The 16,143-nt window shown below is 42.0% G+C and overlaps 3 protein-coding genes and 1 long non-coding RNA gene across 9 annotated transcripts; 2 read left to right on the top strand and 2 right to left on the bottom strand.

Annotated features, from left to right (window-relative positions):
• The first annotated feature begins 601 nt into the window (after positions 1–601).
• Positions 602–2,980, top strand: LOC112286955 (UPF0496 protein At4g34320). 2 transcript variants are annotated; one of them, XM_090253099.1, is made up of 4 exons: positions 602–740; positions 964–1,690; positions 2,015–2,506; positions 2,668–2,980. In XM_090253099.1, exons 2-4 carry the CDS (start codon positions 1,241–1,243, stop codon positions 2,902–2,904), a joined length of 1,179 nt encoding a protein of 392 aa, XP_090109225.1. In that variant the 5' UTR covers positions 602–740; positions 964–1,240; the 3' UTR covers positions 2,905–2,980. The 2 variants fall into 2 exon arrangements, with proteins under 2 accessions (XP_090109225.1, XP_024385204.1); XM_024529436.3 differs by having other exon boundaries at positions 638–1,690.
• A 120-nt stretch (positions 2,981–3,100) lies between these two features.
• LOC149988363 (uncharacterized) lies at positions 3,101–3,793 on the bottom strand. The gene is made up of 2 exons (XR_016504735.1): positions 3,597–3,793; positions 3,101–3,249 (listed from the first exon to the last, which is right to left on the bottom strand). It is a non-coding gene; the product is annotated as an uncharacterized LOC149988363 (long non-coding RNA).
• Positions 3,763–7,854, top strand: LOC112286956 (uncharacterized). 4 transcript variants are annotated; one of them, XM_024529441.3, is made up of 7 exons: positions 3,763–3,902; positions 4,628–5,069; positions 5,594–5,711; positions 6,037–6,302; positions 6,472–6,763; positions 7,060–7,119; positions 7,380–7,854. In XM_024529441.3, the coding sequence occupies exons 2-6, from the start codon at positions 4,899–4,901 to the stop codon at positions 7,080–7,082; spliced, it is 870 nt and encodes a 289-aa protein (XP_024385209.1). In that variant the 5' UTR covers positions 3,763–3,902; positions 4,628–4,898; the 3' UTR covers positions 7,083–7,119; positions 7,380–7,854. The 4 variants fall into 4 exon arrangements, with proteins under 4 accessions (XP_024385209.1, XP_024385208.1, XP_090109227.1 ...); XM_024529440.3 differs by having other exon boundaries at positions 3,819–3,955; XM_090253101.1 differs by having other exon boundaries at positions 3,846–4,106.
• Positions 7,855–11,677: 3,823 nt separating this feature from the next.
• Positions 11,678–15,559, bottom strand: LOC112286924 (uncharacterized). Of its 2 annotated transcripts, XM_090253098.1 has the most exons (3): positions 14,765–15,559; positions 12,245–14,337; positions 11,678–11,930 (listed from the first exon to the last, which is right to left on the bottom strand). In XM_090253098.1, exon 2 carries the CDS (start codon positions 13,998–14,000, stop codon positions 12,510–12,512), a length of 1,491 nt encoding a protein of 496 aa, XP_090109224.1. In that variant the 5' UTR covers positions 14,001–14,337; positions 14,765–15,559; the 3' UTR covers positions 11,678–11,930; positions 12,245–12,509. The 2 variants fall into 2 exon arrangements, with proteins under 2 accessions (XP_090109224.1, XP_024385102.1); XM_024529334.3 differs by having other exon boundaries at positions 12,245–15,559.
• Between the last annotated feature and the right edge of the window lie 584 nt (positions 15,560–16,143).

Raw genomic sequence — 16,143 nt, 5'->3', positions numbered from 1 at the left:
CAAGGAAGAGAACAGTGAGGTACAAATTTAATGATTTGAAGAATACACTTTTACAAGCATCTCAAATCCAGTGGTTAGAAAGTGAGGCGATGATGATGCAGAAGATCACTCAAACTGTAGAGATGACCTGGAGCTCGTTTGCTTCCTCCTCAATTCAGGCTACAGAGGGAAATCAACTAAACTATAACAAAATGGTTTCTTTGAGCGTTGGGTATCTGGAGGCAGTTGGAGGCTGAAGAAATTCGCACCTAATATCCCGGAATATTCGACCCAGGATACGGACACAGCGACTCAATTGTGTCGGAAGGGAGTAAAAGCGGATACGAGGTCTAGAGAATAACTTGCAGGGAGGTTCTAGGCACCTATTTTTCTCACCGGGACGTGATGGCAGAAGTGTTGCAGGTGCCATCAATTGCACTGGACAAGGACTTTTCTCAGGCTGCCGCCTGCCTTAACGCTCTTACCACCCCATCTCCGCCATAGCCATGCCTTGAAGCTAGCTCCAGCTTCAAGTAACGTTTGTCCCTTTCCTTCAGCGGGCTGGGGGAGGAGTAATTGTTAATGGAACTCAATGTGCCGCTCTTTACTTAATCCATGCTGTCTTGTTGTAAACTCCTGCCGCAGGGATACTTTTTCCTCTTCATCGTCTGGCAATAGTGCTTGTGGACCTGCGTGTGTGTGGGTGGTATTGCAGAGCCGCCGATTGGGGTTGGTGTTGGCGTTGGTGTTTCGATAGCTAAGTGCGTTTTTTCTCTGTTTCGAATAGGAGCTTGTTTAGAAACGTAGTCTCCTTTGTCTTCTCCTTTTGTCTTTGCTTTCTATTGGTTATTGATTGATGTGAAATGGTTCCTTTTGTGTGCTACTACATTGTTAGCCCCTCGTACGCGATCGCTCTCTCCTTCTTTGTCGACTGGTTTGTCTGAGAATCCATTTGATGTATTTGAACTCTCAATATGTGTCCAGTCTGCGCAAGTGATCGATGCTTGAATCCGTTGTCGTTGCTGTCAATCCCGTCGGACAACACTGGCGGAGATAAAGGCAAGGACAGCTCTGGGTGCTTACTTCTCATGCACGGTGATGGTCATGCGATAACAGTGCCATCGTTCAGCTACGTAAGTTTTGATTGAATGTTGTAGTATAGGGGGAAGTGCGGGACGTAAGCTTCTTATATGAAATATCGGTCTCATACACTATTCGTCCAAGGTCGATAAGAAGACGCCGTGAAGGCCGTGATCCTGCCATGGGTAACTCATCTAGCCGAAGTTCTGGGAAGAAAATTAAAAAAAGCGTCGCCGTTACTAGCAGAACAAGCTCCTCGACCGACCCTCTACCCCAAATTAATCTAGAGGATTACGAGGCTGCTTGCAAATCCGATCCAGACGTCAAAAGATTTGATGACAAGCTCCACACGCGTACACAGGAAGCTCTCTCGAGTCTTGCAGAGGGGGTGGAGATGCCAGGACAGGGAGTTTCTTTTAAGTCTCTGAAAGACGTTACCAAAAGCTTGCTTGAAGTTGACAACGAGGTTGTGCACGTTATTCTTGAGTACAAGGAAGATGTGTGGGCCAATAAGGAGTTGATGGATTTGGTGACGGAGTATCTTAACACCAGTCTTGAAGCGTTGGATTTTTGTGGTGTTCTAGAGAAATGTGTGCAGCAGACGCGCGACAACCTAGAGCTTCACCTTCAGGTACCTGAAACGCTCAAACCCTCAAAGATGTGTCAAGCAACGCATCATGAGTCCTGGTCCCCTAACCTAATTGTTTGTTTGTTTGGTCTTTCAAATTTGGAATTCAAAGATTCTGAGATTCAGTACGAGGACGTCACCAGGGGACCAGCATTGTCTCCTGTCTAGATGTTATTACGAGGTTTTACAACACTGAGCAACCGTGAGTTCTGTACGATGAATGCACATCGGGTTCGTCCTGCTGTGAAGAAAGGTGTCGTGATCAAGTTCGGTTGCATTTTCATTGAATTGAGTGGTGACATTGATCTGTTGCCAATTGCAATGCAGGTTGCCATCAACCACATGCCCGCGGAAGGCGAACCGACTCAGGATCAATGCGACACTGTCTTGAAAGAGTTGCAGGGTTTCGTGCGCGCTGCGAATCCATTCTCCGAAGATTTTAGTAAGCAGTTCGTAACCGTATATCAACGTCACTTGGAAATGCAGAATAAACTACAAGCGAAGAAGAGGAAATTAGATAGCAAAATGAGAAGCGTGCGAGGGTGGATGAAAGTGTCGAACATCATTCTAGGAGCCACTTGTGCAGCTGTGTTGCTCTGCCGTGTCATAGCTGATGCTATTGCTGCACCAAAAGTTGCAGTAGATCTCGCCGAAGAGAGTAGAAAACCAGGGAGAGGGATGGGAAGCTGGCTAAAGCCACTGTGTAGACGATATGAGCAAATCAGAGCTCAGGCAGCGATTATTGAAGATGCTTCCAAAGGAACTTTCGTGGCCATTCAGGACTTGAACAACATCAAAGCTTCAGTGGAGCGACTAAAGGTCTCATTGGTTTAACTCTTTGAAATTCTCAATTGATCATGCTCTGCAAGGGACTCGAGAGTTCTGAAAGTTATATCTGTGACGAGCTAAAGAAGGATTCTTCAGTGATTAAGCCTCAAATTGCTGACTCTCTTTCTTCCGATTGTACCATTGCTTTGCAGAATGACACTTCCGCAATAACGCGAAACATTCGATTTGGGGAGGATCGAAGGCATGACCCATACTCGCTGCAAGTGGCCGTGGAGGCAATCAGGAGGAAGCAATCAGCATTCATAGATCAGTTGGAGGACCTCAGAGAAACGGTAAATCAATCTCGTGGTCGCATCAACAAGGCTAGGACTGTAGTGCTAGTGAGGATTTTAGAAAACCGTGACATTATTTTCAGGCAAGGAATCTAATCCTCTGAAAACGTTGCTCTCGTCATATTTAATTGGTTTGTGCTATTGAATATCTTCATCAATTCTTGCACTTCAATGTTGAGACCGACGGTAAATTATTCCTTATCCATGTGAACGATGCATCCAAGAAGGTATGGTAATGAATTGATCTAATGTCTCATTGAGTCAACCTCGCGGAGCACTTTCTTTTTGCACCATCGTGTCGGAAGCTGGCGTGTCTGCAGTAAGTTTTCTTCTAGAAAGCTGAAGCCTAAATTTGAGTTTCAAGCAAATCCATGACAGAAAGTTGCACTCGTAAAGCTCTCATGGCTTCTTTGTCCCAGGAACATTCTTCGTGAGCGATGGCTGTCATTCAGAGGCACGAGGGAGAATGCTAGTGAATGTCATGGTCTTCAAAGATCTGCTCATCTTTCAAACGCATTCCATTTCAACCTCAATTCTACAGGTCAATAGGACACTCTAAATAGAGGCGACCAAACGTAGGGCGTAGGTCTCTCGATAGACACGAAAAATTCATGCATGAACTATATTTGAACAATGGTTTTTCAAAATCTCGGAACAATGTCAACACAACTCAAGTCACACAACGGTGAGAATTGTGGCCCAAAAACCCTTTCACAACATATCCCATGCTTGACTTTGACTTAGACTTCTCAACTGCTTCAGCTCCACCACAGCAGTCTTTTTGATACCTTTTTGGTTGACGGTTTTGGACGCTTCACACACCACTCACGTCCGAATTTCGAACGACGTCCGTCCAAACCCAGGAACGTTCGCCCATGGAATCCACCCCAAGCACCATGTTCACTCACCTTCGTTGGACGGGCATTCATCCATCCATCATGTCCGCAGACACGCACTCGTGGTTCTCGCTATCCGAAGCAAAGGGGAAAAGGCGCTTATTCAAAACCTTCGGAAGCTTTACCATCTATCTGGCAGAGAGAGAGAGTCCTAAGGAACCTTCGCCGATCGACGCTCTCCTCCCGGGACGTTGTGATGTAGGAGGATTCCTCACTCTGCTCTTCGTCTCGGGCTCGTGGTTTCGTTTACGGTGTGATTTATTTTGCATATGTTTTTTGTTTCTTGATTTTTTCATCCCATGCTTAGAATTTTTTCCAGGGGTTCTGATACTTGTGAGGGTTAGGAGCGGTGTCTAAAATCGAAGGATAGTCGACGGCACATTTGTATGTGCGTTATTCGGGGTGTGGTTTTTGTTTTTATTTTTATTGTTTATATTCCATTTGATGATGTCTATGGGTTTGTTTGTCTTATGTTGGGGTTTGGTAATGCGGAGTGATTCGGATGTGGAGTGACAAGGGTTACTGGGAGATTTCAATTGCACATGGGACTGGATTTGAAGAAATGTTTCGATTTTTGTGGTTGTTAGATTAGCTCTGGGTGACCTGGAATCAGGCGGAGGATGTCGTAGATCGTTCATTGTTTTCCTCTCTAGTTGTGTTTATTCATTTGTTTGACTGTATGCGCGACTAATGGTTGCGGGTATTCATCGACATTGATTTTTTACAGATAGGTATCAATTTGATTGTCTTTGAAATGGCGTTTCGACTTTATCTGTTTGGTGCCGCTTCGTTCCTCTCACTGTAATTTTCCTCCTGATGGGTAACGGTGATGTAAAGAGTTGACAATGGAGGTTGCTCTGGTTGCGTTTGATGGGAAACTCTATTCGAATGACTTCCTAAATTTGTGGTTATGCCATTCTCAGGATTGATCTCGTTAAATTGGACTGCACAAGACAGGCTAGAATCCAAGTCGGTTGCATTTTGGCGGTAGGGTGTTTGTATCAAGAGTTTGCGATGGTTCCAGCAGCGCGACACCATTTGGGGAAAGGACCAGTTTCTCCTCAATAACGAGGAACATCTGCAAGACTAAACTTGTGCAATCATCTCACCCTTTCTGAAGGGCGGTGTGTCGTTCAAAGCTCTCTTCTCAATTTTGACATTTGACCCCATGTGAAAGTTCACAGGGTAAAACACATGCAGAGCAACGGGATGGAACCTGAATCTAGGTTAGGTCGAATGATGGATATGTCTCCTATAGGGTCGGGATTACGAGGGCAGCCTGTTTCTGGTGGAGCAATGCTTGGTGTCGGGCCTTCCTTGGAGAATCCGTTGCCGCAACCCATGTATACTCGGGGATCTGGGCAGGTCAATACTTGATCAACGCTGTCTTCCTTATATTTGTCAATTTACGCCATGTCAGGAGGTTGTAACATGTCGATGTTTGTTGGACATGTCCTTCGAATAGAAATAATATTGATTACATGACATATTTTCTGTTCGTTGCCCAATTACTGGCTAGTAGTTGTACTACATCTTCAATTGCGAGCTTTTGGGCCGATATTTTGACCAATCTACTGGCTATAGATGATAAAACTGAGTAATTTTCCTGAATGTTGATTAACGAAAAGTAAGTCGCTGCTGCGTTGTTCTTACGTAGAGTTTCTTCTTCTTCAACTTTCCCGTCAAGTTTTGTCTTGTCAGAGGTGTTTCTACGGCTTCGTCTACAATGTTGTGTACGACAATAAATTCGTATTGAATTTTGTACTACACGCACTGACAGTCAACATAATCTGATTTTGTTATGTGAATCGGTGGGGGTTTTTAAAACCCTTTTCTTATAAGAAGTAAATTGTGTTAGTGACTCGCTATATTTGGTGAACAATGGTTAGGTGATGACAGAGGAGCAGCTCGAAACATTACGACGACAGATTTCAGTGTATGCAACGATCTGTCAGCAGCTTGTTGAAATGCACAAAGCGAGTGTTTCCCAGCAAGCATCCCTTCCGGGTCCGTCAAAGACCTCTCTTCGCACTCTCCATTTATTTTATTTTATTTTTTGTAAGAGGGGCCCTGGTTCGCCTATCTTAGTAAGTAATACACGTCTTTTCAGGTATTATTGTTCCTCTGGGAAATGTCCTGTGTTTCGCCAAATACTTGATAGCTTTGTAAACCAATCGCATAGAGACGGTATCCTGTGGTTGTTAAATCTGTGATCAAGAACATCTACGCTAGTGTAAATTGGGAATTTTTATGTCAAAAAGTCTCATTTTAACGAAATTGGAGATGGTTTTGTAAAATCCTGTTTTAATGCTGTGTTATCAATGTATCACAGGTATTTTAGCAGGTGGTCAGATCGTATCTATGGATCAGATGACTGGAACACCTACTCATAAGTCGACAGCAAGGCAGCGATGGACCCCTAGTCAGCATCAGCTACAAATACTGGAAAAGTTGTTTGAGCAAGGCAGTGGTACGCCCAACAAAGTGCGCATCAAAGAGATTACTGCTGAGCTCAGTCAGCATGGTGCTATCTCGGAGACCAACGTGTACAACTGGTTCCAAAACCGGAAGGCTCGAGCCAAAAGAAAACAGCAACTGGTAATAAGTTTTTCTCGATCCTATTACCTTTGTTGTGTTACTTTCTCAATCGTTAGATAATGCCAGGTGGCCCTCTTGAAGTTGGACTCATATCCTCTGACGTAAGTTTTCTATTTAGACAATCTAAACTGTGTCATATCAATTCTTCTTACTCGGACCATATTTGCAGGTTACCCCGAAGGATGGTGAATCTGAAGCTGATTCAGATGGGGAGTCGCCGAAGGAAAAACGTACAAGACAGAAAGGTGATCAAAACCAAGATGAATCAGTAGGTATCGGAGATCCACATGGTGGAGGAAGTTTTGATGGAGCCGGTAATGGGGTCCCTGAGCAAAAAGCTGTTAATTCTGACCAACAAGATGCCACATCATCTGCACTGCTGCATCCACAAGCAGATACTAAACCTGATATATCATCATTTAACAGGGGTGCTGGGTTTGATCCTTATAATATGCCTCAAGGTAATTACATTTCCCTGTTTTGAAGTTGTAAGAGATGTGACCTCTTTCTGCTTGAATGCTTTTCTAGTGAGCTCAAGTTTATGATACTTTCTAGAACCTCAACAATGTGGTGCACTAAAATTTTTAATTTTTTTTTGACAGTGGAAACTATCTCAAACTCTAAAATGTAACAATCGTCATATTTTTGGTGAAATGTAGTACGGGGAGAGATTGTGAATGTGGGTTGTTCCTGTGGAGATTTTGTTGCTGCATGTACTATGCTAATATTATTCACGGTTTGAATTGTTCTTGGTCAGGCATTCCTCCCATGATGAGTTGAGTGGCATGCTGCTGGTCTTGTAACTTCGGTATTAATGGTGAGCTCCTCGCTCATCACCAGAAACGTTCTATTCCTTTTTCTGTCCACTGGTTCTCGCTAGCACTTAGTTATTCTGACACTTGTAGCTATTTCAGTTGAAACAGTATATCAGATACCTACTTAATCTCCTGTTTAATGTGTAGTGATTTTCAATATTGTGAATGTCCCTCTTGATCTTTTACGAATAATGCAGCGTTTCTGATGGGCTTGTCAAGTTTGGGGCCAATGCGACTAATGCAATGTGTTCTCATTGTATAGGTTGGCAAGGGACTACATAAGTCTGAGAATCTACAAGACATGGAGTCTGGCTAGAAGTGTGTTTCGCTTTGCATGGCCTCTGATGTGGTGTGCTCTCAAGGGCATTGAGCCACCCGCGGATAAAGCAGTAGACTTTCCATTGCAGCAGTTGTGCTGCTCCCTTGGGTGTATTAGATAGTAGTTATTTATGAATTCATCGTGTGGTTTTGAAGCACATCGGTCTATGGAATACACACGTGACTGCCTGTGAAGGGTTGGTCAAATTACAAGACTTTGTGGCACCATGGACATTGCTGTCATTTGCTTGCTATTGGACACAGATGCATCTGCTTCCGAGTATGCACCGAGCAGTCCTATTGAGATTTTCCATTCTATTATTGATATAAATCTTCATTTGTACTTGAAAAAACGTATTATTTGCCTTCTACTTCTAAATTGAAAATAAATAGTAGTATTTATTGATTTTCCACAAGTATAGACAATTGTGTATTAGCATTATACTAATACTTTGTATTAGTATCACAATCATGTTATTTTCACATATGTTTTTTTATGTATAACAATACAATTAAAAATAATAATAACAATAATAATTAACATACGTACAGTGTGACTACTCTTAATCCGTCGGAATCTGTATGGGCAAATCTCTAGACTGCATCAGAGACGATCCATGAGCTCCAAACAGAAAAATTAACAAGTCTCATAGATTGATAGAGCTTCTCCTTCTTCGAAAAGTTATGAAAACAAAAATCCAATCTGAACTTTTTTTCGAGCATTGGTGTAAGTCAAAGTTGTAAGGGAGCAGCATTTTTTGAGATTTGGCTGGTGAAAACACATAGCTATGCAGAATGTCCGCAGGGCATAGATCGTAGTGGGTCTTGTCTCATGAGAATTACACAACAATGTCACTGCCCAACAAGAGCAAACATCATCTCTAGAAGGTCCTAAAAGAACAAATGCTAGTGCAAGATCTTCACAGCATCAATGATTTGCTTCACAATGAAGATGACATGGACACAAATGTTGTGGACTTCTTCATTGGCCATTTGAATGTAGTTTTGGAGGAAGAAGGATTTCTATTTGATCTCATGAACCTATAGTTGGAATTAATTGATTCAAAATAGAAACTATTGCTTGATTAGAATGATGATGCAAGCAATGCATTACATACTCCTTATTCTAGTACAAGCATGGCTTCTATGTATAGAAAGTAATTGACAAAAGACAAGTACTCTAACATGCATGTCAAAATCACATCATACTTTGCTTCAACAAATAATATTGCCTCAAAAGACATTGGTAGAACAAACAAGTTCTCATACACCAACAAGTGATCAAAATAGCAATTAATATCTTGCATGATATAAATCTAATGAGCAATAATTAGCACAACATGCAACTTAATTTGTCCACTAGTCCTTTTGATAAGCTTTGACTTATTGCTATTAAAAGATTCTTGAAGCAAAAATTGGCATATGGTTGGCTATGTTTAAGAAGATTGTTGAAATCATGTTTAGAAAAGCAAGTACTACTTACCACTCTTGAGCAATTTGTGATTGAGCCAATCACTTTATTGTCAATTTAGAATTATCTAAGTTACGGCAAAAAAAATAGAATCTTTGATTGATGATGAGGACGTGAGGTATTCATGCCGCATATTTCTTTGGAGTATTGCAAAAAACCTTTGTGATTCAATGTCTTTCATGTAGTGGATGAACTCAAATTATAAAAAAAATGTAATATTAAACATCCAGTTACAATTTCCAAGTCAATAGCTAGTAAATAGTTGTTCAGATTGAATTATAGCTATAGAAGCTACCATCAAGGTAGTGCATATATTGAATGTCATGAATGCTATGGCATTGTTAAGTGTTAAAAAGAATTTTTTAATCAAATAAAAATTTGGTAATAATAGATGGAGAGATACTATGGTGCTAAGTTGACTGAAGTCATCTTGCAAAATAATCCTACAAATTCAGAATTAGTATTGATCACACATGATGAATCAACCTTTGTTGCTTATGATGGAAAGTGTTTAATTTGGCAAGACAAAGAGAAAAAAACTCTAAAGCCTAAAGGAGAAGAGGCATGTATAATGATTTTGACCTTCTTGTGTCTATATCATGATCTAATATAATATGGTGAGGATGCAACTACAAACAATATCATTATTCTAAATGCAAGAAAAGACAAAGATGGTTATTTCTACAATGAGGATCATTGATTCTAAGTTGCAACAACTTAGATGTTAATACTTGATTGCGTGCACCCTCAATGCCAAGCTCTTATCACATTTGAAAATTCAGTCACTCACCACACAATGGTTGCCAATGCACTTGTAGCAAGTAGGCTCAATTTGAAGAATGGAGGTAAGAACACACACCTACATGTGATGGTTGATTTTTTTGCAATTACATTTGTAACAATGAAGTAATACAAGGCTGTGGCATTCAAAAAGAAATCTGCACTATCCTCTATACATAGTCTTTGGATTTATAGGATGATTCTAAAAACTTGCAATTGAGCTTTTTGCTTTGCAAGCAGACTTTCTTGAGTAAAAGCCACTACTTAGGAAAATTATATAGGGAATGAATCATCTAATTGCATTTTATTCTAAATTTCATTACAATTTATTGAGGCATGTATAAGTCACATACCCACAAGCATTGCAATTACTTCTAAGTAGGAATTCAATGGATTGTTTCTTTGGCTTTGAAGTTAGTCTGTTTGGCAATGATCTAGCAATTTATGCACAAATCAAAGTAGTACATTGATGCATGTTGTAAAAAAGATGGATGCTTTCTTACAACCTTGCAAGTCAAGTATGCTATAAAAAAACATGTCACATCATAGGATCTTTGCATTAGTTATGCAAGAATTATAATTATAAAAAATAAAATAAAATAAAATAAAATCTAAATTTAGACTACTCTTGGATTAAGACTAGTCACATTGTATATATATAAATTTATTATAAGTTCTTCTATTAAATAGATTTTTTTTAAACTGTGTTTTGTTTATATATATATCAATAAGAAATAGTTTTGAACAAAATGTAGATTTAAATATAAAAAAAATTTAGTTTATTAAATTCTGTTTGATTTAAAAGAAAAAATTGAATGATTCTTTGTTGTAATTTTTTTCTAATTTTTTTTTATTAAAATTTAAAATATACAATTATTTTTTTAAAAAAGAAAGTTTTTTTTTTTTTTTTTTTTTTTTTAATTAGCTTTAAAAAGAAAGTTCAAATTAGTTTCCAATATATATATTCAGAAAGATGCTATAAATTCTAATAGCTTTATAGAAAATAATAATATTTGTATTATTATAGTTAAGATACATTATTAACAAAAAAATTAAAAATAAAAACTCAAATATGTTAATTGATTTTAGATATGTATATGAATATATGTAATAAAACAAGCTTTTCTTATTTTTTTTAAAAATAATAGATTTAAAACAATACATGAATTATTAATACCAAAGTAATATTGAATTCTACAATTTAAAAATCACCAATTTGATTTGGTATATGTACAAGCTTTTGTTGCTTATATCAAATATGTCATGATTTTATTTTTTTTCATATTAAGATTAAAAGATTAAAAATTATTTATTATAAATTCAGAGATAGAAATAAATTATATATTAAGAATTATTTATGTAATTATGTACTATTTTAAGTATATATTATTTAAATATTTAGGCTTTTCTTTTACTTTTTTTTTAAGTTTCTTATCCCAAAAAACCATAAAATATTGATAATTGGTATAAAATAACATAATATAAATAAATTACAATCTATCTTACAGTAAAATTAATATGTTTTTTGAGACACTTGAATACTCAGTTTAGCTGAATTTGTAACCCTGAGTTGCATTTCTTTTCCCTTTCTTCTCTCTTTTTTTCTTTTCTTCATATTACACTTAATTTTGGATGTGTCATGACTAATCGTATCACAATGATTTATATTTTTTATCTTTTTTTTTCATTTTTTAGTCATAACACTGCTTGATGTTTCGATTTTTATGGTAAACAGCATATTCTTCGTCGGAGCAGTTCATCACAACCAGTGGATATCAATCATTCAAAATTTAAAAATTCAACTCTTTGTTGTAAGTTCAACCCATGGTCTTCCTTCCTGCCATTATAATACATAATTTGAATAGACATAAATTTAAGTCATCACTAATGTCCAGTCTCACAGCCAACATCAGAGACAATTCTGCACCTTAACAATGGCAGACATCCTTCGTTGCAAGCAGTACAGCAATGAAGCCACAAACAAACAAGAGTTTAAAAGCCCGTCTCGATAACTTACATTATATACAAAAGAATGTCCCAAATGATAGCGGGATGGGGTAACAACCCAAGCTGCAGGACTCGATAAACTACACTAAACATGAGTGAAACGAATCCATTTAACAGGGAAAACATGCCACGGCTAATAGACTAATGCTTTCTTTCCACTGAGGGGCTCCTTACAATCAAGGTAACCCAACCAATGTTCTTCCCACCGTGTGATATGCTTCACAACCATCAGCACCCCTGCATGCAGAAACATAACACATTGTTACCTCTCCCTTGTCAACGCAATTGGAAGAATGGTGGCCATCATTCTAGGGTCAAGCACTTTTTTCCAGCAGGGAACAGTGGGGTCTCTCAGGATTGTTTGAACATACGAGTCTAGTTGTTCTGGAAACAAGTCAAGAGAATGCTCTCGGTATCAAAAGAGAATCAAGACTGGAATGGAAGGCGAGATTCAAAACTCAATCAAAACTGAAGTTCACCGAGTGAATCAGCAGCTCTGATGCAAATTAGCAACAGAAACGCTAACAAAGAACCTGAGCAAGTTACTGTACCTGTCAATAAATTCCATAGCTGTAAGGCTCCTAGTAGTCCGAAATTATTATCTTTGCCAGGCGGAAGTTAAACACCACTAACGTCGACAGCTTCAATCACGTGATGTTTTTATGCACTGCATGGCTGAATTTTCATGGAGCAAAATGTCTGAGATCCTTGTCAACCCATTCAACGTTTTTGCATACCTGGTTAGGTGGGTCTCATCCAAGCTTCATCTCCGTTCTATTCGTATTGGTAGCGACGGGGGAGATAGCGCAATCTAAATCATGGAGCTTCAACTGGGCGGCCAAGGATTGCAGTGAGTTCAGAATAGTAGGGGCTCTCTCGCTGATCTCGCTTTCCATCCGTGACATCCTTGTACTCGGCCATAAGCTTGTCCCACTTCTCTCTGCATTGCTTACCATCCCGCTTGATTCCTTGCACCAAGAGCCGCTCCGCAAGCCCGTCCCAGAGAGCTGCACGGCGGGTGGAATGCGCAAACCGGCTGTCCATCTCCCCGCGCAGTTTGATGAACTGGAGAACTTCAGTCCGTTTCCAGTTCTTAGAGCGGCGCTTGGGGACGCCCAAGGGGCCTTCAGGGCTGTTTACTGCTGGAGGGAGAGGTGGGGGGATCTCCGTCTGAGGGGCAGCGGTGGCAGTGGACGCCATCGCCAAGCTTGCACCCATCTGCTCACCCACAAGCTTCTGAGTAAGAACAATCATTGCGTTGTTGAACACCCCCCGGTGAGCTCGTTCCTCAGCCCGCCATTTGTCTTCCTTCTCCTGCCGCATCTGCTCCCGCATCTGTTCTTTCCGCTCCATAGCGTCCAAAAGCTCCCGGAAAAAAATTTGCTGCCGGGTGATGACGGTCTCGAGCACTCTCTGAACAGATTCAATGTCTGTGACTGTCACGAACTTGGGCTCGGGCCGTCTCTTCTTCCGAGCAGACTCGTCGCCGGCTGCTTCGTCATGATCCTCTTCGTGCGTTTCGCTAGTCTTCGGAAGAGATTCCACTTTGTCCTGCTCTATCACAGTGACGGTGTCTTGGGTTGAAGACTTCGGAGGTTCCTGGACTGGCAGATCGTCGCGCTCCTTCTCTCGGTCCCGCTTCATGGACTTCCCGGAGAGAAGAGAATGGAGCTCGTCGTAGAAAGGATTATCTTCCTTGTCCTTTATCCCATCTCGCACTTCCTTGTACCCAGCGGTCAGCTTCTCCCATTTGTCTCGGCACTGCTGTGCGTCGCGGGTGAAATTCTTCTTGTGCAAGGCTTCCGCAATCTCGTCCCAGAGCTCGGTCTTGCGACCGCTCTTGGAAAATCTCGGTTCAAGCTGTGTGCGGAGGCGAATCAACTGAAGCGACTCTGGCCGCGTCCAATTCTTGCTCCTCTTCTTGTGATTCTCCCGTAGCTTCTTGTCCTCTTCGTCTGCGCCCTCACCCATGGCGCCCGAATTACTTCCATTTTCTAGGTTCTTCGCGGACGAGGCCTGCAAAGTGGACATGGATTGGTGGAAGGCGACCAAAGGGGAGGAAATTCGCGAGTGCGGGGAGTCTAAAGAATGGCTCAGCGACACGACCGAGGCTGACTTGTCAATGATGTAACGCCTCCCTGGCGACGCTGTCACTGGTTTGTCTTTGTGTTTAGGGGCAACTAGCTGCTTCTCGCTCGACGACGAAGGAAGAGGCATTTGATGGTCGATCGAGAACACGTGAGGCTCTACCACGTCGGATGCTTTCCTATCCGTGTGTTCTGATGCTCGAGATGAGGCGGGAAGCATTGATAATCCTTTCGCAGTCCGGCTGTGCGTCGAGATCGACGATGTCTGAGAGCTGTACAGGCTATTCCCTCAGCAGAACAAATTTCAAATACCAATCTTGGCACTCATCTCCTCTAAATATATTCGTTCTTCCTCGGGGATTTAATAGCGAACTTGCTTATAGTTCCTCCCTGCTTTAGAAGCAGCTTCCACTTCTGCAGTTTCTATGTGGGGTGTCTTGAACTCAAAAACCGATTTCTTCATAAAGCCCATATTCAACTCTCCGCAGAAAATCAACTGCGGCGACAATATTCTCTGGCTGGGCGCATTTCAGCAGCTGTTTCCACTCTTTACCTTTCTTTTAGCACTCTCACAACAGCAAGCAATGTCTCAATGTCTCGCAACAATTCACACAATCCTATCATTCTTGAACCCTCAAGATCAATCACAGCCCAAGGCTTGAGCGAAATCTGAAAACGCTAATTATAAAAATAGTAGTCTACTTACGACACGACACACGGCTCAGAGATCCCAATTTTCACATCGTAAAAACGGTTTAAAAGCCTGGGAACAATCTGTTCAGGCAAATCATCAATACTAAATTATTCTGTGCAATCCAGCACGTTCATGCCACCAGTTAGCAAGGGGAGACAGAGGAGGCGATTACTAAATCAAACCACGACGCAGTAATCACCACAAACTGGGAACGGGAGGAAGAGAAAGTTTGTCTACGGCTAAATATAGGGAAGAGAGAGAGAGAACATCCAGGGCGGGAAAGCGAGTACCAGAATTCAATTCTCCATACGCGGGGTAATCGACAAAGTTCAGCCTCGGTGTTTACACGCAAGTGGTCGAACTTCACCAACACGAACAGCCCCGGCGTATAGGGCCAGAAAGAGGAGCATAGGAAGAAATATGGATACCAAAGAAGTTTTGAAAAAAAACTTCCCTCCTCTTTCAACCAAATCCCCACTTAACCAACAAATCTCCCAGCTCGGCCAGTGATGCCCAAAATCTCTTCACATCGACAAAATTGCACTTCCACTAGGGAAAAATTATTCTCCTCCTCCACGACGACACTCGGGCAATACTCGATACGCACCACTTTCTCTCCAAGAAACCCGCCCGGCGTTCTGTACACAACACCTCCTCGAGCATCCCCAAATTGTCTCCCCACCCTACCCCCCTCGAAACCGAACCCAAACCAGAGCCACCAACCACAGCTACTACCCCCCGACGCACTCAGACCATCCAAGTATCCAACTCCTTGGCTTTCAACACACCACACACATCGCCGCACATGCTGCTCACCCGCAAGTGCACTCTCATCATCCTCCACTCAGGCGTCGAACGTGCACGAAAAGGCGACCACCAGCTCTCAAGCAACCCTTAGCACGAATGAGACCAAAAGAGGTGAAAGAGAAGCGGGACCCAGTGAGAGGGAGGGCGGGGCAGGGGTGAGACGAAGGGAGGGAGATGTAAAGGACGCGCCCAGGAGGGTGAGGAGGGTAGAGAGCGAGAGGGAGAGGGAGAAGGGAGAGCTTAAGGCTTGGAACGCACTATGCGAGGCACGGCGACACAAAGCGAAGACAGGCAAAGCGAGGCGCAGCGGAGGCCAAGGGCAGCGCGCGACGCGAGCAGACACTACCACAAGCCTGGTGAACACGCGGCACCAGTGTCCCAACACCACCACCACCCCTGTGGTGGGTCGAAAACCCTGCGCGTTGCGACCTACCTCCCCCCCAACGGTCCAGTCGGTAAGGTCAAACACCGCCCGGTCGCACGGCCGCGCGACGCCTCCGTCACCGCGGAGCTCGGGGCGGTCGGAAGGGAACGTTGATGAGAACATATGTTCCCCAAGTTCTCTATCTGCCGTGCTTGCTGATTCCCCACCACAGCCTGCTTCTGTTCCCAATCCCTCCGACTCATCTTCGGGAACTGGTCCTTTTCATCCATGTGTGGATTTGATTGTGAACATGGTCGAATATATCATCCTGCTTTCATCCATGTTTGATGCTCCTTGCCTAAATTAGCTGAAATGGGGTCTTATCACAAATTGCTATTACAAAGTTAATGGGTGTTATTAATGGCACACTCTGGCAATTATCGGCTTGTGCTACTTAAACTAACTTAGGGTTCCTTTCCCCCTGTTTCATTTGGAACT

The sequence above is a fragment of the Physcomitrium patens genome, chromosome 9 (genome assembly GCF_059467195.1).
Source record: "Physcomitrium patens ecotype Gransden chromosome 9, ASM5946719v1, whole genome shotgun sequence".
Taxonomy (NCBI): Eukaryota; Viridiplantae; Streptophyta; class Bryopsida; order Funariales; family Funariaceae; genus Physcomitrium; species Physcomitrium patens.
The sequence above is the reverse complement of the archived record's forward strand: the minus strand, read 5'-3'. Positions and strand labels throughout refer to the sequence as shown.